At 38.4% G+C, this 26,323-nt stretch overlaps 1 protein-coding gene across 1 annotated transcript in view; it reads left to right on the top strand.

The window, feature by feature from the left end:
- The first annotated feature begins 280 nt into the window (after window positions 1–280).
- LOC102966372 (alpha-fetoprotein-like) overlaps window positions 281–26,323 on the top strand; it is a 51,894-nt gene continuing 25,851 nt past the window's right edge. Inside the window, exons 1-8 of the mRNA XM_007086972.3 lie at window positions 281–365; window positions 1,508–1,559; window positions 1,700–1,841; window positions 3,173–3,384; window positions 13,355–13,487; window positions 16,504–16,601; window positions 18,082–18,211; window positions 25,142–25,356. Coding sequence (XP_007087034.2) covers window positions 281–365; window positions 1,508–1,559; window positions 1,700–1,841; window positions 3,173–3,384; window positions 13,355–13,487; window positions 16,504–16,601; window positions 18,082–18,211; window positions 25,142–25,356 — 1,067 coding nt within the window. The remainder of the gene's footprint in view (window positions 366–1,507; window positions 1,560–1,699; window positions 1,842–3,172; window positions 3,385–13,354; window positions 13,488–16,503; window positions 16,602–18,081; window positions 18,212–25,141; window positions 25,357–26,323) is intronic.

Raw genomic sequence — 26,323 nt, 5'->3', positions numbered from 1 at the left:
GCATATTGATTATTACAAGGCCTACATGGTATAATCTTGAAAAAACAAGTAGATTGACATGACTGATTTTAAAATCCAGTATTCATTAATGAATGCCATCTATTAACAATATTTCTTCATTGTCATGAGATTCTTAAATTTTATCAGGGTCGTCCTGGCCTGGAAAAAATATTCACCAGGAAAAGGTTAATTATTAATAGTAATTACTTGAAAAGAGTATAAAAGGATTCTTCATTTTTTTCAGGTGATAGAGCACCTCTTTAAAGGTTCATCTAAAATAATGAAGAATCTTAGATCCATATGTTTTCTTGTTTTCTTCAGCTACGTTCAATGCCAAACTCTACAGAGAAGTTTACTAGCTGCAGGTAGGGATCCTATTTACATTCTATATATCCCATGTGCCAGGAAGTAAAGGCATAGAAACTACTTAAATATGTATGGAAAGGTTTATCTTTCTCAGTGCTCATCATTGTCAATAGAGTCATTGGAAATGGCTAGAAATTAATTTGTGGAACGGATGCAGAAAGAGAACTAACATATTGAGGCAACACACACAGGAAGATCTCGTTTTAGTCTTACTTCCATCCTTGGTGATGGAATGATCCATTTCAAACTTGTATTTGAAATCGGATAAATGATTTTGGATAAAGTAATTGTATTTATAGTAGCAGGAATAATATTATGATCTGTCTTCTTCAGTACCTATTCTGTGGCAGGCACTGTGCTCGGTGCGTCACACATGTTTCCATTTAATCCTAACAAACATCCAATGCGGTAGAGTTTATTTACATTTTGTAGATGGAGAAGCAGCAACTTTGAGAGCTTAAGTAATTTTTCCAAGGCCACAGTCAGTATTAGAGCTAGAAGTTGAACTCAGAGTAACTGACTCCAGAACGTTTCTCTATATTAACAGGACAAGTAAATAACAATGATTTCTTTATTTAACAGGTAGCTGCTAAGCTCTTTAGGAGCTATTAGTATAAGCAGAAGGTATTGTTTTCAATAGAGAATGTGTGTGTGTGTGTGTGTGTGTGTGGTGAGTGGAGGTGATAAGAAAGATAAAGTTGATGAGTAAATCCAAAATGGGTGAGATAATGTCTTTGCCAAATGAATCCTGTCAAAGTGCTAATGTTTGTATGTTTGCTACCAATGTTAAACCTTAATTTTCTTAGCATTCCTTGGATGTTCTAGTAACTTCTAGTATAAAGAGTTAAATAACCAAATCACATTAATTAATTCAAGTGTGTCAACACAAGTACACGCAACTTAATGGGAGGCCAATGACAGATTTCGAGTACACAATATATTTGAACAGAAATAAGTTATTCACAGAATGCAGTTTAAACACGAGTGAATATAAATTCTGGTAACGTGTTTTAATTTTTGAGGGCAAATGGAATTGACCTGGAAATTTATAAGTGAAAAAAATATACATTTCAGAATTATACAGGGAGATTTCAATTTTGAAAATATCCTCTTAGGCAAATAAAATCTCATTTTTCTTCAGCCTTGAACCACACTAATAGCCAGAATTATCTGCAAGAGAACTTAAGAGACATGTGAGTTGTATTATTGATATGCTTTTGTCTGAAATTTGAAATCATACTTATTCTGGAGGGGGGAGGGGGCAGTGATCTCACAACGATGGGGGAAGAGTTTTGAATCTATCTTTAGCACTCTCACAAGTGTTATGTTTCAGTACTAGCATTATGGTTGCTCAGTTTCTTCAGAAATCAACTTATCAAGAAGTACAAACCATAGTTGAAGAGTTGGTAGATCGTGCAGAGAAGTGCAAGGTCCTCAAGCCACAGGAATCACCGTCCGAATGCTCTCACCAGTTGGTAGGTGAATCGCGTTCTGTCTTTCTCTCTTCCTTTTTTTTTTTAAACCGAAATTCCAGCCAGAAGGTGTTGTTATGAGGTGGGGTGCTGAACAATTAGGTAGGGGATTTTAAGGCAGCAATGTGTACGTGAATCACACTCAAAATGTAAATTTTATAGGTTTATAAACCTACAGTTTTTCATTTCATTGCTGGGAGGTCAGACTCAGAGAAAAAAGCACTCAAGCGACTATTATAACCTAAAATGCCAATTTGTTCATTTAAGTTGGTTGTTCTTCTGCCTCTGGAATACTATTGTCCAACATCCTTATACAAAGGTAACTGGGAAATCAAAGTACTAATTTAAAAAAGTTTCTAAGAGAATATGAAAAAGAAGAAAGAGGTGAATATTATTATAGGCTCCTTTTACCAGTTAGTAGGAAATCTTGGGGACTATTACTATCTCATAAAGTATGTCTGTCTTGTAATTAGTGAATTCTTGATAAACACTAACAACATATTTGTACAATCTACATATTTTATGGATCACTTACCTCATGCCAAACACTTTAAACTACAAGTCAGTGGTTTTCTTATTTCTTGGGAGGTTTTTATTTTTAAGTCCATCTTCTTGGAGTTAAAACTCACCTATCTTTTACTAGACTCTAAATAGACAGAAAAATTATCAGTCTTAGGAGAAACACACTTTAAATGAAATGCTTCTGCCAATGACTAGTCTCACTTACTTTATAGTGATTACTTCTTATTTCTACTTCAAAAGATGGCCTTTTTTTTTTTTGCCTTTTTCCCCTAAATCTAGAAATGTATGTCTTTTGAGGTTTACAGCATCCCACACATTTACTGCCACTCAAAGGTATTTGAAAACTAACTAAATTAGCACATTTTCATTTGAATATTTGACATTGAATACACACTGCCTCAGAGTTGCATTCTTAAAATAACTTCCCATGGAAACCAAACCAAAAACAATTAGGAAGCAAGGAAAGCAAATTACCATCTATTTCTTGGTGGATAGTTCTCATAAAAAAATACCTGAACTTCGTTAGGCTCTGTAATTTTGGCTTGTGTTTAATGCCTCTTAACAACTATATGAAAATGAAGCAATTACATAGGAAAGGAGAGAGTGATGAATTCCTTTGGGCCCATGTCAGCATGTGGGACTTTAGACTTCAAAATCTAAAAGCTTTTTCTCTAAAGAGCTATGTCCAGGGACTGTTAAATACAAGTTGTACACTCAGTGGTCTTTTCCTGAAATAATTCTTTAACTTTCCTGTGGTTAGGGATGTAGATCACACATTTTTCACCTTTAAATTATTATTATTCCTCCTACAGATGACTACCTTCCTAGAGCATGTTTGTAATAACCAAGGAATGGCTGACAAACAGGAGTTTTCTGACTGTTGCAATATAAATAACAAAGCAAGACTCAAGTGCTTCCTATTATACAAAAAAGATGACACAGAATATAGCGATGTATTCCAAATTCCAAATCTCGAGCAGATCTGCGAGGTAGACAAAGAGAATCAAGCATCAGTGAAGGAGAGGTAAGTCATTTCTCCTTGCCATACTCTCTGAAGAAGAGTGTTTTCCATTTTGAAGACAGATTTTTTTTTTAATATATGGGCTCTGAGAACACAATGCTTTATTACATGGAATTGAAGTAAAGGTTTGAGCTACAATATATATTTTTCTCCCTCAGAATGACAATTACAGTCTTAGTGAATATACAGGTCTGTGTATAGAGGCATTAAAAATGACTAGGATGAAAAAAAATGTTTAAATAAATTTTAAAAATGACTAGGACAATGTAAAGAACCCACCTCCTTATTGGTTCGATTAGTCAGACCAGTAGCAAATGATGTTACAAGGTATAGCAATCAGGCCAAGGATAATAAACAGAGAGTACTGGGGACAGAGAGCAGGTAATAGCTCTGGCAAGAGGCTGGCATTTGGGAGATTCATCAAGGGATAGCAGAGAGGGTACCTGATAGGCATGGAGAGAGCCTGTCATATGGAACCTAGGAATAAGTGACAATTGCAGATTAGACAGAGATGCTTTTCTATTCATAAAGTCTGATTCTATAATTCCCACCTGGAGTGAATAGCATTATAGCAAATGGGTAGGCAAGGTCATATTTTCTTCTTGTGAGCATAGAGGTCTATGTATGTGTGGTGTGAGCAAGTGACTGGGGTTTAGAGGCAGGTAACCAACGCCTAGAGAGAGAGAAATGACAAGAGAAACACAAAGCTTCAGTTCTCAAGGAATGAAGTTTTGGCCATCTTATCAAGATAGGTTCAGACAATGGGAATAAGGCAAAGGTCTGATTGTTGATTCTAGACTGCAAGGAGCATAGTGGTGATTTTATTTCAGATTTTAGACATAAAATTTTAGACCACAGATAAACGAGCAGACAGGATGATTTGATGCTGAATAATACAAACTCCTTTAATTCACCCATATAAGGGCAGAATTGCCCCCCAGAGATTACGAGCCTTCAAAAGGAAATTAATTGGCCCCAGCTACTTAGGTAGAAAGGACTAAGGTTGGGCAGGTTACAACTCATCTGACTTCAGGGGAAACCAAACGGGAACCAAAATAGGACCCAGCTACCTATTTACTGTAGTTCCTCCACTCTAAGGCGAAGTCTAAAATCAGGTTTGAGTTGAACATTCAGAGATTACGAAGTCTGACCAATACTCAGGCAGTGAATCTAGTCTCTTCTTGAGAATTTACAATGAAATCAATGTTAAGGAGTTATGTTATATGTTAATCTTTTTTTTTTTGCAAGTTTTTATTCAATTCTAGTTAACATGCAATGTAATATTGGTTTCAGGAGTAGTATTTAGTGATTCATCATTTACATATAACATCCAGAGTTCATCACAAAAAATGCCTTCTTAATATCCATCACCCATTTAGCCCATTCCCCTGCCCCCCTCCCCTCTAGCAACCCTCAGTTTGTTCTGTATATTTAAGAGTCTCTTATGTTTGTTTTCCTCTCCTTTCCCCCACCTACCCCTTGTTCATGTGTTTTCTTTCTTGAATTCCACATATGAGTGAAATCATATGGTATTTGTCTTTCTCTGACTGACTTATTTTGCTTAGCATAATAAACTCTAGCTCTATCCACATTGTTGCAAAAGGCAAGATTTCATTTTTTATGGCTGAGTAATCTTTATATATATATATATATATATATATATATATATACCACATCTTCTTTATCCATTCACCAGTTGATGGACATTTGGGCTCTTTTTATAGTTTAGCTATTGTTGATAATGTTATTTTAAACATCAGGGTACATGTGGTCCTTTTAATCACTATTTTGTATATGTTGAGTAAATACCTAGTAGGGCAATTGCTGGATTGTAGGGTAGTTCGAGTTTTAACTTTTTGAGTGACATCCATACTGTTTTCCAGAGTGGCTGTACCAATTTGCAGTCCCACCAACAGTGTAAGAAGTTCCCCTTTCCCTGCATCCTCCCAACATCTGTTGTTTCCTGTGTTGTTAATTTTAGCCATTCTCACAGGTTTGAGGTGGTATCTCTCATGGTTTGGATTTGTATTTCCCTGAAGATGAGCGATGTTGAGCATCTTTTTCAGGTGTCCGTTAGCCATCTGTATGTATTCTTTGGAAAAATGTCTATTCATGTTCTGCTCATTTTTTAATTGGATTATTTGTTTTTTGGGTATTGAGTTTGATAAGTTCTTTACAAATTTTGGATACTAACCAATTTATCAGATATGTCATTTGAAAATATCTTCTCCTATTCCTATTCCTATTCCGGCTGCCTTTTAGTTTTGTTGTTTCTTTTGCTATGCAGAAGCTTTTTATCTTAAGGAGATCTCAATAGTTTATTCTTGCTTTTGTTCCCTTTCCTCCAGAGATATTTGCTTCCATGTGTTTTTTATTTCTTTGATTTCCTGGTTAACTCATTCATTCTTCAGTAGTAGGTTCTTTAACCTCCATTATTTGTGGTCTTTCCAAATTTTTCTTGTGGTTGACTTCAAGTTTCATAGCATTGTGGTCTGAAAATATGCATGGTATGACCTCAGTCTTTTAGTTGTTATTGAAGCCTGATTTGTGACCCAGTATGTGATCTATTCAGGAGAATGTTCCATGTGCACTTGAACAGAATGTGTATTCTGGGGCACCAGGGTGGCTCAGTCAGTCCAGTGTTTGAGTCTTGATTTCGGCTCTGGTCATGATCTCACAGTTGTGCACATCAGTGCAGAATCTGCTTTGGATTCTCTCTCTGCCTTTTGTTTTGCCCTCCCACCCTCACTCATGTGTTGCACTCTCTCTCTCTCTCTCTCAAAACAAATAAATAAACTTAAAAAAGGAGAAAAGAATGTGTATCCTGTTGCTTTAGGATGAAATATTCTGAATGTATCTATTATATCTATCTGGTCCACTGTGTCATTCAAAGCCATTGTTTCTTTGTTGATTTTCTGCTTAGATGATCTGTCGTTGTTGTAAATGGGGTACTAAAGACCCCTACTATTATTGTATTATTATCAATGAGTTTCTTCATGTTTGTTATTAACTGATTTATATATTTGGTGTTATCAAGTTGGGGACATAAATATTTACACTTTTTAGATCTTCTTGTTGGATAGACCCCTTAATTATGTTATAGTGCCCTTCTTTACCTCTTGCTGTAGTCTTTGGTTTGAAATCCAGTTTGTTTGGGGGCACCTAGGTGGCTTGGTTTAAGCACCCAACTCTTGATTTTGGCTCAGGTCATGATTTTACAGCGATGAGATTGAGCCCCGTGTCAGGCTCTGTGCTGAGTTTGGCACCTGCTTAGGGTCCTCTCTCCCTCTCTCTCTGCCCCTCCCCCCTCTCAAAGCAAGCAAACTTGAAAAATATTTTAAAAAATAAAATCTAGTTTGCCTGATATAGCTACGGCTACTCTAGCTTTCTTTTGACATCCATTAGCATAATAAATGGTTCTCCATACCCTCGTTTTCAATATGCAAGTGTCTTTAGGTCTAAAATGAGTGTTTTATAGGCAACATACAGATGGGTATTATTATTTTTATCCATTCTAATAACCTACGTTTTATGATTGGAACATTTAGTTCATTTACATTCAGAGTGATTATTGATAGATATTAATTTAGTGCCATTGTATTATCTGTAAAGCCAGTGTTTCTGGAGATTTTCTCGGTTTCTTTCTAGTCTTTTGGTCTTTCTTTCCTACTCAGAGTCCCCTTTAATATTTTTTGCAGGGCTGGTGTAGTGGTCACAAACTCCTTTAGTTTTTGTTTGTCTGGGAAACTCTTTATCTCTCCTTCCATTCTGAATGACAGCCTTGTTGGATAAAATATTCTTGGCTACATTTTTTTCCCATTGAATGTATCATGCCACTCCCTTTTGGTCTGCCAAGTTTCTGTGGAGAGATCTGATGCAAACCTTATTTGTCTTGCCTTGTAGGCTAAGAATTTGTTTTTCCCTTGCTGCTTTCAGGATTCCTATCTCTGCATTTTGCAAGTTTCACTATGATATGCCTTGGTGTTGGACAGCTTTTGTTGATTTTGATGGGAGTTCTCTCCTGGATTTGGATGTCTGTTTCCTTCCCCAGATTAAGGAAGTTTTCAGCTATAATTTCCTCAAACAAACCTTCTGCCCACTTCCCCCTCTCTTCTTCTGGGACTCCTGTGACAAGAATGTTATTATACTTTATGGAGTCACTAAGTTCCCTAAGTCTACTTTCATGATCTAATGTTTTTCTTTCCTTCTTCTTTTCAGCTTCATTATTTTCCATAATCTTATCTTCTATATTATTAATTAGTAATATAATCAGTAGTCTGATTCTTCCATCCTTGTTGTCAATACATTCAGTAGGTTTTTCATCTCAGTTATGGCATTTTTTTTATTTCAGCCTGAGTAGTTTTTAGGTGTTTTTTTTTTAATTTTTTTTTAACGTTTATTTATTTTTGAGACAGAGAGAGATAGAGCATGAATGGGGGAGAGTCGAGAGGGAGGGAGACAGAGAATCTGAAACAGGCTCCAGGCTCTGAGCTGTCAGCACAGAGCCCGACGTGGGGCTCGAACCCACGAACTGCGAGATCGTGACCTAAGCTGAAGTCAGACGCTCAGCCGACTGAGCCACCCAGGCGCCCCAGTGTTTTTTTCTTTTTTTTTTTAATCTCTGCAGTAAGGGACTCCATAATGTCTTCTATGCTTTTCTCAAGCCCAGCTAGTATCCTTATGAGTGTTGTTTTAAATTCTGATTCAGGAATATTACTTATATCTGTTTTGATTAGATTCCTGGCCGTGACCTCTTCCTGTTCTTTCTTTTGGGATGAATTTCTCTGTCTTGGCATTTTGCTAGACTCTGTCTTCTGTGTGTTAGGAAATACCATTGCACTTCCTGCTCCTGAGGGTAATGGCTATATTAAGACGAGGTCATACACTGTATAGGCCTTGGTACTTTAGGAAGATTTTTTTGGCGTATGCCTGTGCACTTTGCTGTTATGTTTTGGCTGCTCTTTCCCTCAGATCAGTTCTCTGCAGTGTTTCTCCTTGCCTGCAATGGGAAGCGTTTGAACCTTGTCCAGTGTGTGGTGAGTTTTAACTAGGTGTGTTTTGGTGTGCTTGTCATAAACGGCTGGATTCTATTTTCCCTAGAGCTGAAGTTTGTAGCACTCTATGATCAATAGACTTGGTGCATGTGGGAGGTTTGTGCTAGTCTTCTGGGGGAGAGTCTTGTTGCACTGGTTCTCAGGCACTCCTGTCCTAGTAAAGATGCACCTACAAGGCTCAGTGGGGTGGGGCTTGGGGTAAGTGGCTCCAGCCTCCACTGGGGGCGCTGTGCTGCTTATGGAAATCCATCTGTGCTGATGGGCTGGGGGGAAAAATGGCATCAGCTAGTTCTCTCATCCTGGACTGGGGAGTTTGCACCTGCTGCTGTTTGGGAAGCCCTCAAGAGAGGAGCGAAAAATCTCTGTTGTGTTTCAGGCTTCCGTCAGATCCTTGCATTCACCCTGTCTGCGTCTGAGCCAACTGCCTGCCTTGTGGCATAGTACTCTTGTGTTTTATCTCGGGCACGGACCTGGGTTTCAAAATTCCAAATTTTAGGGACCAGGCATGACACAGACCCATGCTAATCCTCTGGGGGAGGGTCTTGTGCTGTGGCTGGTGTCAATTTGTCCCAAAAGGGCAGTTTCATGAACACACAGGGGCTCGGAGTTTATGGTGAAGCAATGCCAAAAGCTGACTTCCATGTTAGCTGCCCTCAGCAGGTGTCTCTGCTGCTGATTAATGGGGCTCCTCGATGGTGCCCACCATGTCTTTTGTCCCCTGAGAGGCAGTGCCACCTCTCCCAAATGCACTCCAAGAAAGGGAACTCTCTCTCCCAGTGTGGCCCAGAGGATCCTCAGAGCACCCTGTCCACTCCAGTGCCTCTGCCCTCCTCCACAGGAACACTGCAAAGCTTATCAGCCTCTACCCGGTGATGACCCAGACTTCTAAAACTTCAGACATTGAACTCCACTGCTTGCAAAAACTGTGATGATCAGCCTCTCTCTTTTTCCCAGTCAATGGTTTTGGGGAAGTGTTTTTCTTGTGCAATCCCATGCATGCTGCTTTCTCTCTTTCTCTCTCTGCTCTCCATGATCAGGGTTCCTTCCCTTCCACAGCACCCACAACTCTTTTGTCCCCCAAATCAACTCTCCATAGCTTCTACCTTCCACAATGTGGCCATTTCTCTCTCTTTAGATGTGTAGTTTGTTCTCTTAGTTCTCAGATCGATTTCCTGGGTGTTCAGAATGATATGATATTTATCTAGCTGTGCTTGAGGGACAAGGCAAGCATAGGGTCCCCCCCACCCCACTACTCTGTCATCTTAACTCTCTTCCTATGATAATCTTTACTTATGTGCAGACAACTATGAATATTCGGGGGAAAAATAATTTTCTAACTACTTTTCTCCTAATTATAAGGTAATAACTTTACTTAATTCTCAACCAAGGAAACAGTAACATATATATCAAAGCTGGAGTGAAAAGTCAGCTCTTTCAGACTTTTCAAAAGGTACATATAATATACAGATACACAAAACCATAGTTACTGTAACTTTGGAAAATTTCAATAACAGTTTTAATTATTGTAAGCTTCCATTGTATGTCTGACTATAGAACCCAACTTCCAATCAAGCATGACCCCATGTTATCTTACAATAGGGACATTCCATTGTGTAAATGGCTGTAATTATTAGAAACCTTTTCCTTATACTAAATTAAACTTTGCCTTTGGAGATTTGAAATTAGGTTGGCTCATATTGAATATCTTCCAAGGGAACTAAGTTACTGTAGCACAGTAATGAACTCTTAATTTAGCATGCACAGTAGAGAGCAGAGGTATTGAATGGCTTTGGTGAAATTTCATTTTGATCAAGAATTTTGCCTTATGTTGGGAGGTCCGGTATATGTTGATAATATCAGTTCTGCTCTTGTGTTTCTACAAGTTGGGCCTGAGAAACTCTGCTGATAGAAATCTATTGACTAAACTTCCAAGGGCTTGAGAGCCCCTTGGTGAAAATGAAGAGGATTTGTTTGTTTGTTTGTTTGTTTTCTGTTTTTGTTTTTGTTTTGCCGAGCACACACCTACTTTTCTAAGTCTTGCTAATGAATCATGTTCGGTTCTATTATTTGGCCTTTTTCTCCCCCTCCATGGTTTGTAGATGATTTTTTTCCGTTATAGGTTTTTAAAGAGCAAAAGGATAGGCTAAATTTAGTGTGGTAGCAAATAAGCAAACAATCTCTAATTTTCAGCAGCTCAATATAACTTTTTTTTTTCTTCACTCATGCTATCTGTCCAATGTAGATTGGTAGGAGGCCTGATTATCACAATCACTTAGATACCTAGGTTGAGAAAGACCCAACACTTGCTTCTTTGATTCCTATGTCAAGGGAAGGGGCTGATAGTAAATCATGCACTGTTTCTTAAGCTTGTTTAGAAGAAATACTCATCATTTCTACTCAGACATCACTAACCAGCAAGTCACATTGTCATACCTCACTTCAGAGGGGTTGGGTATGTACAGTCCTACCACTTGCCTGAAAGGAGGGGAACTGGAAATATTTAGTAAACAACTCTAATGGCCACCATCTTGGTCCTCCACCAACAAGAAAAGATTTTGTACTTTTAACCAAAAGCAAATGTTACCACAAGATTGCTAAACACATCCGTTGTAAATAAGGTCTCTGTTTGGTTAGTGCTTCAGGTCTCCTGCAAAATCTCTCATCTTTCATTATGGTGCCATTATTCTCAATCTGGCCTTAAACTTCAGAAAGCAGCAAGAAATACTCTTCTAATGCAGTCCCATGTGGATATAGTCCCTGACTCCAGAAACTCTAGCCACTTTCTTGGGTGTGATTTTGTTTTCTAGACCCGGTAACACGTGAGGATTTCTCTTCAAATATTTTAAGCATTTCCTTGGCCATTTGTCATGAAATATAATTGTTTTTTTCAATCATTTCAGGGAAGGCAACAATACCAACTTGTTGTTTGACTTCAATGGCTGCAGCAGCTGTGTCCTTAGCTGGTATCCCAAAAGAAACTGGAGTTAGAGAAGTTGCAGGAATAAAGATTTATGTGTTATCCAAGGAACTGGGGGCAGGAGGAAATTAAAACATGAACCAAGTCCCTGTTCTATCTATCATCTCCTCCATTATCCTTTTAATGTTAAAAACCTGGTTTTTTGGTGTCACCATTTTTCTGGTGACATATGCCTACTTTATAGACATTACATCTTAAACTTTTATTAAGTTTTATAAAGTCAGGATGGACTAAGCTATTCTGTGGTCACAAGTAAATCCTATGTTTAGAAATAAATCCTAAAATCCTAAATATTGACTTAATAAAGATTTATTTCTTGTTCATATCACAGTCTAAATCGGGTAGTTCTCTTTGGTGACTCTTGAAGAGTCTGGCTCCTGGCTGAATCCTGAGCATGATTTTTTTCAGGCCTGGCAATTACAGTTGACATTCCTCATGGGGTAAAGCTGTCATTCCCATTCCAGATTGGGGCAAAACACATTTCAGTCACTGAAGGAGTCGCAGTCAAGGACTCAGTCCCTTCCTCCCTCCAAACTGGCCATACTTTTGTGCCTAGCTTCATTCCTAGCCCAGGTGCCTCTATTGAGACTTTCTAATAGGGAGGGGGGGAGATGAAGGGAGAAACTTGGAGAGAATTTTGTGCATGTTAGCTCAGCATTCAGAGTTTTCCAACTCTCAGACCTTTCCCTTCCCCATCCCCCCTGACCCAGTGTCCTTAAAACCACAGGGGCCTTTTGTTTGGGACTCCTTCAGGAGTAAGCCATCCTCACATCTGTGATGATCTACCTGATCCTTGACTGGTGCAGGTCCATGGGGTGGGGGTAGAGGGGTTGGGAATGGACAAGGGGACAGGGTGGGGAGTCAGCACTTTCTCTGGTTTAACCTCTTGCTCATACTATCCTCGTAAGTGATTAAAATCTTAAGTGTTACTTTCAATTTGTTTTAATTGGCTGCTCTGACACTTTGAAGCTCATCTCTCTCTAACTTGGCTCAGTCCCTGACAATTCGTCTCCAAGCGGTAACTCAAGAATGCAAGACATTTCCATCTCTGTATTATCTGGAGCGTGTGTTTCCACGGTTACTGTGAGACAGAAAAGGAGAAAACAGGGAACTGTGCTAAGACATTAACAGCCACACCTCAAAGCGGTGTAGAGCACACTCATTCATATTTCATCATCCAGGACTCAGTTACATGTTCCCAACCTAACTGCAAGGGAGGCTGAAGTAAGACTCTCCCTGTACAAACAGGAAAAGAAATGAATTTGTGTGAGCCTCGAGACGGTTTTTGCCTGTAATGTCCTCTTGTCGAGTATATTTGCATGCGTGTCTGTGGGGTATTTGGAACAAACTTTGCACATATAGGAGATATAATTATAAGTGAAAGGCAGACCTGAAGCCCAAGCTCTATGAGTAGGAAGAATGAATAAACCTGAGAGGGAAATAAAAACTGGGGACTTAGTAACAAACCCAAATATTGAGGGGCACATCTTGGAGGGCAGTGACATTAACTTAGAAAGAACTTCCGGATGATCTTGAGAGACTCCTCTACCCCCACCACTAGCTCCTAAATGTAATCCTCCTGCACCAGCTATACAATTGTGCATTTACAATTCAGTTTGGACTATTGAACTTTCTACCTTCCACTCCTTATATAAAAGCGACAGGTTTTCATTATTTTTTTCTTTCCCCACCAGCCTGGTAGTTACAGTTGGCCACTTCAAGGGCATTCAGGGAATGTCTGACTAACTTCACAGGGATCTGTCCATAGTGATGTGTGTGAACGTGTGATGCATTTATGTATACTGCTGCCTCATCTCTTTCACCACGAAATTCTAGAAGTTTCAGGTTAACAAAACAAAATGAATCCTAAGTTTTTAAGAGACAGTGTTGGCACATGTCCTTGAATTCTAAATTTCACAACTCCGCGTTTGCCACATTACAGGTACATTTATGAAACATCTAGAAAGCATCCATTCTTGTATGGACCTACTATTCTGACCATGTCTGCTTGCTATGAAACAGCTGTTCGGTCATGTTGCCAAGAAGAAAACAAAACTGAGTGCTTCCAGATAAAGGTAAAATATTTGTCAATTGTTATTTAGAGCCTTGTTATGCAAAGGGTGGACTGTGAACTGGCATCATACCTACCTCCTGGCAGCTTGTTGGAAATGCAGAGCCTGAAGCTCTTCTCCAAACCTACTAAATAAGATTTCATTTTAACAAGATACGTAGGCAATTCGTATTGTCAATAAAATCTGAAAGCATAATTTAGCATAGACAGTACTTCATTACAAATATTTAATATTCTAGTTACTATTATTGCATAACAAAGCACCCCAACATTTATTGACTCAAGACAACAACAATCATTTTATTCTCTCTCATGATTTCTGGGGCTCAGTTCGGGAAGGGCTCATCTGGGCTATTCTGACTCATCTTTCTTGTGGTTGTAGTCAGACAGTGGCTAGATCTAGGACTCTGGGGGACTGAAGCACCTGGGGGTTAGCTCAACACCTTTTTCTTTTCATATAATCTCAGGGCCTCTCCATGTGGTCTCTCTGCCCTGGCTAGCTCGGGATTCCTCACAGCATGGTAGCCTCAGGGCAGCTGGACTGCTTACAAATGGCCCAAATCTTCAAGAATGAGTATTCTAGTGGATAAAGCAGAAGTTGTATGGCCTTTTATGACCTAGCCTCAGAAATAACTTCCGTCATAGTCTATTGGTTGAAACACCTCGCCGGTTTGAAAGGGACAGTATATATACTGTACCTCTTGAGGAGCAGATTGTCAAAGACTCATTGTAAGAGGAACACAGACGGAAGATATTGCTGCAGCCATCTTTGGAAAATACAATCTTACCGCTCTTAATTTTAACCATGTGGCCTTTTCTCCTTCATTGACTAGTTCTATGATAAAAGTACTTTGTATGCATGATCATTACAGGTTCTAAATCTCAACATAAAATAACCATCTTTACTAGAAAAGGCACTACATGGATTTTTCCAAAGGTTGTGTTTAAATGAGTAGTAGTTTGATAATCATTTGATGAATTCCTCAAGACTAAATGCAGTGCTACTTTGTTCTGTTTTCTTTGGTTTTCTCAGTGCAAATTTATCTCGTATTCCTCAAACCCCTATTTCTCTACTCCTCTACACCTATTTTTCCTATGGAGCTCCTCATCATTTATCTTGTGTGAGAAATTAAATAATGTATCTAAAGAGTTCTGGCATATGTTAAGTACTCAATAATTATAGCTATTATCATTAAAGCTATTTATATGTATATTTCTTACTTCCTTTACTATTTGTCCCCTAGTGACGCCTTCAGAAGCCAATTCTGAATTTTTAAGCAGGGCAGTCTTTTTTTTTCTTTTGGTTTTATATTAATTAAAGACAACAAAAATAAAAGATCGTGCAGTCTTATGTCTCATTACTTTGCATTTCTGAAGAATGAACTTTTTGTGGAGTTTAGTTTTTTTTTTTTTTTAAGTAACATGCTTCCTCTTCTAAGTTACAAAGTTTTTTTAAAATTTTTTAAATGTTTTATTTATTTTTGAATGAGAGAGACAGAGTGCGACCAGGGGAGGGACAGAGAGGGAGGGAGACACAGAATCTGAAGCAGGCTCCAGGCTCTGAGCTGTCAGCACAGAGCCCGACGCAAGGCTCAAACTCACAAACCGTGAGATCATGACCTGAACCAAAGTCGGATGCTTAACCGACTGAGCCACCCAGGTGCCCATAGTTACAAAGTTTTCTTAATCTTAACCTTTCTCACTGGAGAATTTTCCTTAATGTAAAATATGCCCCTATAAGTTAGCTAAGAGTTCTTCCCTTCTCTCCCCCACTTTATGATCTTTACGATATTGCTGCTTCCAGGGTGTCTGTTCCCAGTAGTTCTCGCTGCTTCCTCAGAGAAAATTCCATAAGCAAGTGCATAAAAATTGTGTCTATGATCAAAGAATGTGGTTTATGAGTTAAGTCTTCAGAGACTCTCTCATGAAGAAGTGTATGGGCTTGTTTGTATTAGATTTTAAATGAGTATAATACAACAAAATGACTAAAGTAATAATTATATGTGTAAGTATTATAAAAATATAATTAGCTACATTTAATCATAATTATTAAATTAAATTATAATTGTTTTGCCAGTTTTGTGGTTTGAATATTGCCTTTGTATGTATTTTCTAACTTGTTCTTAAAAATAGCACTGTAAGGTGCAGTTACCCAAAGTAAAAACAATCTATAGTCATTATAATTTCTTAAGTGAAAATATAGAACTGTCCAGAAATTTTAAAATATTACTAATATGCCCAGCATATAGAGATACCAATTTGGTGTATATCCTTTTATTCATTTTTCCACTCACAGATTTTATTTTGTGCATTGTTGTGATCACACTGAATATATAGCTTTGATTTGAGATTTAAAAATGCCAAGTTTTTATTAAGAGTAAACATTTTGCCAAAATTAATATGCCATTATTTACCTTACCATCACTCTGCTGTTGAGACAGTTTGTCTCTAAATTTTTGCTCTCATAACAAAACATGCATGTTCTCATTTTTGCATAATTATGTTTTTATTTATTTAGACGAATTTTTTTGCGATAGTTTCCAAAGTAAAAATCCTAGGTTGAAAATGGCAAACATACTTGAGGGGCGGGGCGGGGGGGGGGGGGACTCCATTAATATATATTGCAAAACTGGAGAGCATATATTTTAGATTTGCAATAGGAGACATGTGCCAGATGACAGAGCTAGTAACTTGAATAAAAATAAAACACAACTGTAAGACATTGTCGCAATTTATTCTAGTGCTGTCTGGACTTCTGCGTGCTCACTTTCTTGTCTTCTTTATATTCTAAAGGTTTGAGCTTCTAGACCAAGTGATCTCTGGGAAGTGAGATGCTATTTTATGAAATCAACCAACCAACCACGTTGTGCTTTTGGATTTGGTATCTTTTAAAGAAAACAATAAGGACTTTCTAATTTTGAGATACACAACTTTTACTTTTCTTTCTTATTTACTAATGACAAGATTAACTTTTTCTATTACTACCACATGTCTTTGATCCGTTGTTTTTCTGATTACAGTTAGAACCTATCAGGAAATACGTGAGAGAAATATCTTTGAGGCATCACCATTTATGTGAAATTGGGATTAAATTCGACCACAAAGTATCAAAAGCAGTGTAAGTTACTGATTGAGATATGTGAACTTTGTTGCTGTTGGATCACCCCATTTGATCAAACTCATTTGAAAAATCAATTTTCTTTCTTTCTTTCTTTCTTTCTTTCTTTCTTTCTTTCTTTCTTTCTTCTTTCTTGTTTATTTGAGAGAGAGAGAGAGAATGAGCAGGGGAGAGGCAGAGAGAGAAGGAGACCAGAATCTGAAGCAGGCTCCAGGCTCTGGGCTATCAGCACAGAGCCCGAAGTGGGCTCGAACTCATGAACTGTGAGATCATGACCTGAGCTGAAATTGGACGCTTAACCAACTGAGCCACCCGGGCACCCCATTCTGGTCAAAAAAATCATTTTTATTTCATTTAATAATGTCTTTCAGTACAAACCTGGTTCCTTTCTCCATACGGATGCTACCTGCCTGTTCAATAGGGTACATAAAGCTGGACTGGAAACCACACTATTCCTCATCTAAACCCACTATCTCCTGCCTCAATTTCTTCCATCTGCTCAGATCCCTAAGCCTCTGCCTTAGTGCGCAAAAGATTCTGTAGGTTCAGGTGCAGGCACTTAATTGTTCTGCATGATAAAGGCTGGAAGATAAAATGTATTCTTGTCTCTGTGAAGATAAGAAGGATTTTGGCTCCAGTGTCTTGCAGTACAGAAAAATCTAGGGGCTCCTGGGTGGCTCAGTCAGTTAAGTGCTGACTTGGGCTCAGGTCATGATCTCGCAGTTCGTGATTTCAAGCCCCTGTATCGGGCTCTGTGCTGACAGCTCAGAGCCTGGAGCCTGCTTCAGATTCTGTTCTCCCTCTCTCTGCCCCTACCCCACTCGCACTCTGTCTCTCTGTCTCTCAAAAATAAATAAACTTTAAAAAATTGAAAAAAAAAAGAATAGAAAAATCTAGTGACGTTTTCAGGGTAGGGATGGAAAGTGTGGGAGAATTTGATGTTACTCTGTGTGCCTCTTTCTTGGCCCAGATGTATCCTTCCTTTTATCACCTTCTTCCCCAATTTGGGACAGACCTGAGCTGCATGGAAGCTTAGTTCTCCTTATAAGGAAGGCCCGTTTTCCCTATTGCCAGGGAAATTTCAGGGATGCTGCTCAGTTGTTCACAAGGACAGGCAAGGGAGACCCAAGACTCTTATAATTATTTTCTTTGTGATGAAGGATTTTACTTAGAAAGTTGGGTCAGAGAAATTTCCAAATTACCCATCTAAGCAACTCAGCTTCTTTAAGCGATAATTTAAATGTTGAAAATGACTATATTTTGCATGATCATGAACCGAATGGTGTTTGTTTTGTGATTGACATCTTTGCGTGGCTCTGAGTGCTATCATTGAAGAAACAGAAAGCATTTAAAACATAGTCTCTTCATCCCACATTTGCAAATGTGTTTCTATTATTTTGGTTACTCAATGAACTAGAACTAATTTTAGAAAGCATTGAACTCAAAATACGGTTTAAAATGCACTTCTTTTTCTTTTCAGGGAATTGGTTCTGCTGACTAAGAAACAACCGAAAGCTAACTTTTCTGAAATTGCCAAACTGGCAGGGGATGTTAAAAATCTGCATCAGACCTGTTGTGAAGGAGATGTGGTAGCCTGTGTACTTGGCAGGGTAAGAGCCTCCCCTTTCTTAAAACTCACTCAGACTTTAAAAAACTTGGGCGCTTGGGTGGCTCCGTCGTCAGGTGTCTGACTTTGGCTCAGGTCATGATCTCATGGTTCACGAGTTCGAGCCCCGCTTCCTGTCAGCTCCTAGCCTGCTTCAGGTAGAACACGAGCCCCACTTCTGGTGAGCCCCGCTTCTCTCTTTCTCTCCCCACCTTTCTGCCCCTCGTGAGATTCTCTGCCTCTCTCTCTCAAAAATAAATATACAAAAAAAAAAAAAAATTAAAAACAAACAAACAAAAAAGAAACTCTACTCCGCATATTTAGAAGGAGTCCTGGCTTTTCAGGACAGGCTAAGAGAGTGTTATTTGTATGATTAGGTGAACTTGGGGAAAAAGTAAGAGAAATTGGAGGACTGACAGAATCAATCATAATTAAAATAAAACAAAACAAAATCTCTAATATCCTTTACACAGAAACAACACCTGCCCCAAACCAGTAACTCCAGAACTAGTCCATTTGTAGTTCTACACCATGTCAGGAATGCCAGAACAGTCTTGAATGATTTCATAGCATTGGCTAGTGTTCACAAACAATGTAAAATAACTGTGGACTGCTCTAGCATTCCTGTCTTTGTCCAGACTTTCATGTACGAAGTTCAAAGTTACTGGCTTGACAAAGATATTGTTTATGTGTTAAAAGATTTTCATTCCAGTTTAGAGATGGTTTTGTTTTTAATTAAGATGGATTCTGAACATTAGTAAGTGTTCTTTCGTCTTCTGGGGATGATCATTTGATTTTCATTTAATTTATTCGTTGAATCATATTAACAGATTTCTTAATTTTTTTTATTTTTTTATTTTTTTTAAATTTTTTTTTTAACGTTTATTTTTGAGACAGAGAGAGACAGAGCATGAACGGGGGAGGGGCAGAGAGAGAGGGAGACACAGAATCGGAAACAGGCTCCAGGCTCTGAGCCATCAGCCCAGAGCCTGACGCGGGGCTCGAACTCACGGACCGCGAGATCGTGACCTGAGCCGAAGTCGGACGCTTAACCGACTGAGCCACCCAGGTGCCCCTGGATTTCTTAATTTTTAACTATCTTTAGATTGCTTAAGTCAATCTCCTTTTACTGTATTTCTGGATTTTATATGGACATAATTTCCAATTTTTTGCATTTGTGTTTACATGTGAGATTGATCTAGAACTTCCGGGTTTTGGTATTCAGTCACGCTAACTTCCAAAAATTGCATTGTTTTTCCTTTTGAAGTCTCTGAAATAATATAATAGTATTGGGTCTTACCTGTTTTGTGAAGGTTTGAAAGAACTTGTCCATGAGACTGAAGCAGAGACTGAGACAAGAAATTGGTGTGACAGCTTTTCCATTTCTTTTGCTATAGATTTCTTTTAGCATTTTTCAGTCGATCCTCATTGTTTATTAATTCTGTACTTGTGAATTACTTATTTGCCAGAATTTATTTGTAACCCCCAAATTAATACTCAGAGCACTTGTGTGGTCATCCACAGACCGGGGCATGCTCAGAACAGCGGAGCATTTGAGTTGCCTGATGCACAGGGTCCCAGCTGGGAGGGAATACGACCAGGCTCACCTTCTTGTTTTAGCTCTCATACTGTAAATAAGCTTCCTTCCTACAGTCTAGTGCCACATTTCCCACATTTTGTGGGTTTTTTTGTGGGCGATTTAGCTATTTGAAGTGGCCCCCAAGCCTAGTGCTGAAGTGCTATCTGGTGTTCTTAAACGCAAAAAGTCATGATGTGCTTCTGGAGAAGACAATGTGTTAGATGTATTCGTTCAACATTAATAAGTCAACAATATATATTAAATAAGGTCTTTTTATTTAAATAAATTTTTTAAGTTTATTTATTTTGAGGGGAGGAGGGGCAGAGAGAGAGGGAGACAGAGAATCCCAAGCAGGCTCTGTGCTATCATCACAGAGTCTGATGTGGGGCTCAAATTCATGAACCGTGAGAGCATAACCTGAGCTGAAGTCTGGCACTTAACCAACTGAGCCACTCAGGTGCCCTATAATGTGTCTTTAAATAGAAACACACACAAAACAAAGTTACGTCTTGATTTGTTGACAATGAAAATGTGACCAGGGGCTTACAGGAACCTGATCCTATATTCCCTTAAGGCTCATTATTCAGTATTCACAAATTCAGTGAATTTTGGACTGTTGTGACTAATGAGAATCAACTGTACCTTTTTGTGGTCAGGTTTTATAATATACATTTTTAAAAATGTTTATTTATTTTTGAGAAAGAGAGAGACAGAGTGTGAGCAGGAGAGAGCAGAGAGAGGGTACATAGAATCTGAAACAGTTCCAGGCTCTGAGCTGTTAGCACCCAGCCCATTGTGGGACTCAAACTCACAAACTGTGAGGTCATGGCCTGAGCCGAAGTCAGACACTTAACCAACAGAGACACCCAGGCACCCTATAATATACATTTTTTTTAAAAAAGTTTCCTTTGTCAGCATTTTCTTATTTACCTATTAAGTTCCACATAATATTATTATTTGATAATTAAAAACATCAAATATGCAATTATACTTCCTTTTCTCCATGTATTTTGTGTTTTCTCCTTTATTTAATTAGCTTTGCAAACCTCCTGTTTCATGTATCAGTGTTCTCTAAGAGAAAGTTCTCAAACTTATTTATTATTTCTACTGCGTTTATGCTTTTAATTTTATTCTCTCAGGTTCGCTTAGGTGTTTTATCTCAGTTGTTGGGTTGACTTCTTAGATTTTTTTGTACTTACTCTTTTTTAATAATTTTGTTAACAAGAATTATTTCAGTTGTACTATCATTTCTTTGATACACTCTATTCCACTAGAGGAAGGAAGGAAGGAAGGAAGGAAGGAAGGAAGGAAAGAAAGAGGGAGGGAGGGAGGGAAGGAAGGAAGGAAGGAAGGAAAGAGGGAGGGAAGGAAGGAAGGAAGGAAGGAAGGAAGGAAGGAAAGAGGGAGGGAGGGAAGGAAGGAAGGAAGGAAAGAGGGAGGGAGGGAGGGAAGGAAGGAAGGAAGGAAAGAGGAAGGAAAGAGGGAAGGAGAGAGGGAAGGAAGGAGGGAGGGAGGGAGGAAGGAAATAAGGAAGGAAGGAAGGAAGGAAGGAAGGAAGGAAGGAAGGAAAGAGGGAGGGAGAGAGGGAAGGAAGGAGGGAGGGAGGGAGGGAAGGAAGGAAGGGAGGGAGGAAGCGAAGTAAGGAAGGAAGGAAGGAAGGAAGGAAGGAAGGAAAGAGGGAGGGAAGGAAGGAAGGGAGGGAGGGAAAGAAGGAAGAAGGGAGGGAAGGAAGGAAGGGAGGGAGGGAAGGAAGGATGGAAGGAAGGAAGAACTTTAGCTCTCTTTCTCTCCCTTTCTTTCCCTCCCTTCCTCCCCCATCTCCCTTTTCTTTCTTTCTTTCTTTCTTTCTTTCTTTCTTTCTTTCTTTCTTTCTTTCTTCTTTCTCTTTCATTCTTTCTTTCTCCGTTGAAAACATTTCAATTCCAGGGTAGTTAACATATAGTGTTATACTAGTTTCAGGTATGCAAAATCGTGAGTCAACAATTCTGTGCATTACTCAGCACTCACCATGAAAAGGATACCCTTTCTACTGTTTATTTTTTGTCTCGATCTAATTGTCTTTTAATAGAGTATTTCTCCCAATGCTTTCAGGAATGTTGTATGGATTGTACACATTTATATTGTATGTCCTAGAAAGCTTTTTTGTTTTTATCAATGTTTATTATATCATCCCATGATGCTTCACAACACCACACCAACATAAAAAGCAAATAATCTTTATACTAGATGTTTTAATACTAAGTGATATGAGTTAGTAGGGCTTATCAGTCTATTATAATACACAGTCCATGTAATTCAATTTTACATTGTAAAGTTCTTTCTCTTTCTTTGACTTCAAGGCACTATTAGACCGACATTCTGGGACTGTGTAATAATTGCTATAGCACAAACTTTTAAAAAATGATTTCTGTGTGCCAGGCATTAATTGTAAGCATTTCATTGTTACTTAATGAACACTTTTTTTTTTTTTAGTGCTTAATCTGTTCCAGGCTCTTTTCTTTGTTCCTAACAATTACTAGTCTGTTTACTTCCCACAACCATAAGACGTTAAGTACTATTTTAACCCCACTTTATAGATGAGGAAATTGAGACATGGAGAGGCAAAGTAGCTTGCCTAAGTCACACAGTTAGGAAGTAGCAAGGTCAAGATTAGAACTCAGGAAGTCTGACTTTAGAGCTAAAGCTGTCAACCACGGCAACTGGTTTATTTTTCCAGTCAAATAAGTTCTCAGAAGCATTTATTATTTCTGCATAGGTGTGTTTAGAAGGTAAGAAATGGTGGGAGAGGTTTTTCATCTACCTGGAATGCCTGTTTTCTTACAGTTCCTCTCATCAATTTTCTTCCCCTCTTCTACTACGCTTTAAAAATTGTTCTTGGCCTTTTCCTTTCTTATTTTACACATATGGTCCAAGATGGTTGGCCATCTTTCATTCTCCTTTTCCATGACCTAGATGAGTTGCTGAGCCATGAACTACATTTTCTGCCTGTCTCACAACTTGGTGAGGGCAACCTGACTGAGTTCTGCCTTCTGCCTTCTGAGTTCAGAAGTGATTTATGCCATTTCTAGGCCTGGCCCATAATAATCTCCTGGCCCAAGCACCCCAATCCAAAGGCAATGTTAGAAACCACAAGGGCAAGATGACACAGCCTCTGTCAGCCTGGAACTACTCCTACCCCCAACGACTGCCTGGAGGCAATATGCCTGTCTTCTCACAAGGCATTCTTTCTTTATTAAGAAAGGAACAAACCTACTTCTAGTAAGTCACTGAAAGCCTGCTGGTCACCTAACTAATGCACAGAATCTCCCCTAACAGTCTCAGTGTGACCCTGTTGATGTAGCTTCAACTTACTACTTTCATATTTAGGCCTTTTGCTCATTTTTCTTCTTTTTTCCTGAGTCCTTAATCTAAAGTCCTAACTGCTTAGAGGAAATCTCCATGTAGATGCCTAATAGATGCCTTAAAACATCTTAACTCTTTGGTGTCCCTTTTTGGCTATTCTCTTAAAATCTGTTAATTTCTCTTGAATATTAACTTCAGTAAATAGTGCTAACCTCAGTGTCCTACACCCTTCTAGATTCTTCGTCCTCACCTCACCCCCTGCCTCCAATCTAATTATCGTTTATGAAAATCTTGTCAATTCTATGCGTCAGCTCTTACGTCTGCCCAATCATTCATTTGGTTCAAGCTCCATAATTTCCTTTTTTCTTTCTTTTTCCCTTATTTTTCTCCGTTCCAAGTTTTTATTTAAATTCCAGTTAGTTAACATCCAGTGTCATATTAATTTCAGGTGTAGAATTTACATACAACACCCAGTGCATTCCTTAATCCCCATCACCCATTTAACACACCTTCCTGCCCACCTCCCCTCCATTAACTTGTTCTCTATAGTTAAGAGTTTATTTCCTCGTTTCCCTCTCTTTTTTCTCCCCTATGTTTTTCTGTTTTGTTTCTTAAATTCCACATATGAGTGAAATTATATGGCATTTGTCTTTCTCGGATCGACTTACTTCGCTTAGCTTAATATGCTCTAGCTCCATCCATGTCTTTACAAATGGCAAGATTTCATTCTTTTTCTTTTGAATTATTTATTTTGGACACAGAGAGAGAGCCGTGGGGGAGGGGCAGAGAGAGAGGGAGAGAGATCTGAAGCAGGCTCTGCACTGACAGCAGAGAGTCAGACATGGGGCTTGAACCCACAAACCGCAGGATCTTGACCTGAGCCAAAGTTAGGCACTTAACCAACTGAGCCACCCAGGCTCCTCAAGAGTTCATTCTTTTTTATGGCTGAATAATATTCCATTGTATACTTATACCATGCCATCTTTATTCATCTATTGATGGACAGTTGGGCTGCTTCCAGATCTTGGCTATTGTAAATAATGCTGCTATAAACATCAGGGATAACGTATCCCTTTGAATCAGTATTTTTGTATCCTTTGGGCAAATACCTAGTAGTGCAACTGCTGGGTCATAGGGTTGTTCTATTTTTAACTTTCTGAGGAACTTCCATACTGTTCTCCATCATTTCTCAACTACATTTTCTCAAAATCCGATATATCCGATATATCATTTCCCCAAATATGTCATATTCTCTCACTTCCAAGATTTTTATATATAAAGATGAATAACTTTCGAGTGTTCTTCCTTTTCATTGGTTTCCAACTAAGTTTATTTGTCCATCAAGATTCAAATTGTTTAAGATCTTCACTCTGACTCCATCCAGTCTGGATTGCCAATCTTTTTTCTTCCAAAGCATCACATATGCACTTCTCTTACAACTTCTATTATTCTGCATTACAATTGTTGTTTAATTATTTGACTCTCGAATTAGATTGTTTCTTAAGTGTAGAGAGATTAGCTTATTCATACACACACGCACATAATATTTGCGTGTAAATTTGTAAAATTTAATATTTGTAAATATCATTCACACATAATATTTGTAAGTAAATATGTTAAATATGTAAACATAATAGTAATATGATAATATATATGGTAAATGACAGAGACAAAATGTTTTCCGAACTGGAATCCTAAAACAATAACCACAATAGCAGGACAATAAAACTCCTCTCTTCATTTGTATTTTGTGGGGCTAACCATGGACACTATCATTGTGTCTGTCTCCCTTTAAGTGCAAGAGATGTTGAAAGAGCCTGTGACACTTGAGGAAGATCAAACAGAGCAGCTCTCCTTATTAGAACAAGTCACTATAAATGACCTTTTCGGTCTCTCAATTTGCCAAGAGTAAAGGAGTGCCAAGTTTTTCTCTGGTTTTCTAGCAAGAACAACAAAAATAAATAAGTTCAGAATGAAGTCATCAAAAATAACTACCCTTTTCATGTTTTATAGAGCCAGCTTATGAACGATACCTGTTCTAAACAGTCGACCTTATCCAGCAAAATCACTCCCTGCTGTGCACTGTCCGTGCCATTCCGAGGGGAATGCATTATCAACTCAGAAAATGATGACAAACCTGATCTTTCATCTCGGCCACTCAGCAGGTTTACAGAAGACCGATTTGTATGCAAGCAATTCATCGACAAGCAAGATGATCTCCTGCCAGAGTAATACATATATACATATGTACATATGTATATATATATATATATGTACATATATATGTACATATATATATGTACAATATATATGTACATATATGTACATATATATGTATATTGTAAAATCTTACTAGTGGAATACTATACTTATGCATTTTGGGGGGAAAGGTTGTAAACCTGAATGATGACGGAGGCTGGCCCATGACGTAAATGAGTGGCTGCATGGGAACGGTGATCCAGAGGAGATGCTTTGTGGAGTCTAAAAGGTGGCAGTTATTTGCACAGCTCCAGCCACCTGTTAGCATGTGGGAACACAGGCTTTGGGCTGTTGGGTCCACTGCATTTTGAAAGAAGCTGGAAGTCGCTTGATTTTTTAAATACTGATGACTAATACAGGCATTTTTAAGAACACAATGAGGGTTAAGTGTTTGCAAGTTTTGCTCTAAGGGACTCATCTCTAAGGGCTTCAGATTGGTATACCTGGTCAGTTCTTCTATTCTAATTAATTTAATACCTATTACCAAAGCCATGGTGGGGCATTTAAAGATTAGAGACATGGGCTATTAACATCTCCGGTGTCCGTTCAGAAATGCATACTAATTTGTGCAAGACAAACTGATTTCAATATGTCATATTAAAACAATATTGCTGTGTGATTGAAGTATTTCCAAAGTCACTTTGTGAAGCATTATTTGAAGCAACTAAACTCCAACAAAGCATAAGAATTTGAATTTTCTTCAAAGTTCTTTGTAGAATGACTTTAGCTATATTTCCAAAATTACATTTGATACGGCTTATAAAAGTAAATGTCACTGCCTGAAACTACTCATTCCTAAACTTGCATTTGGTACTGGAAAAGTCGATAGGCTCACCTTCCTAGTGGAAATCACATTAAACTATGAATTGGGAGACCAGAGTTCCAAGTCTAGTTTTGTCATGCATAAGCTTTGGAATGTAGGTCAAGCCACTTAAT

Source organism: Panthera tigris, chromosome B1 (assembly GCF_018350195.1).
Source record: "Panthera tigris isolate Pti1 chromosome B1, P.tigris_Pti1_mat1.1, whole genome shotgun sequence".
Classification (NCBI taxonomy): domain Eukaryota; kingdom Metazoa; phylum Chordata; class Mammalia; order Carnivora; family Felidae; genus Panthera; species Panthera tigris.
This window is presented reverse-complemented; position numbering and strand designations above follow the sequence as displayed.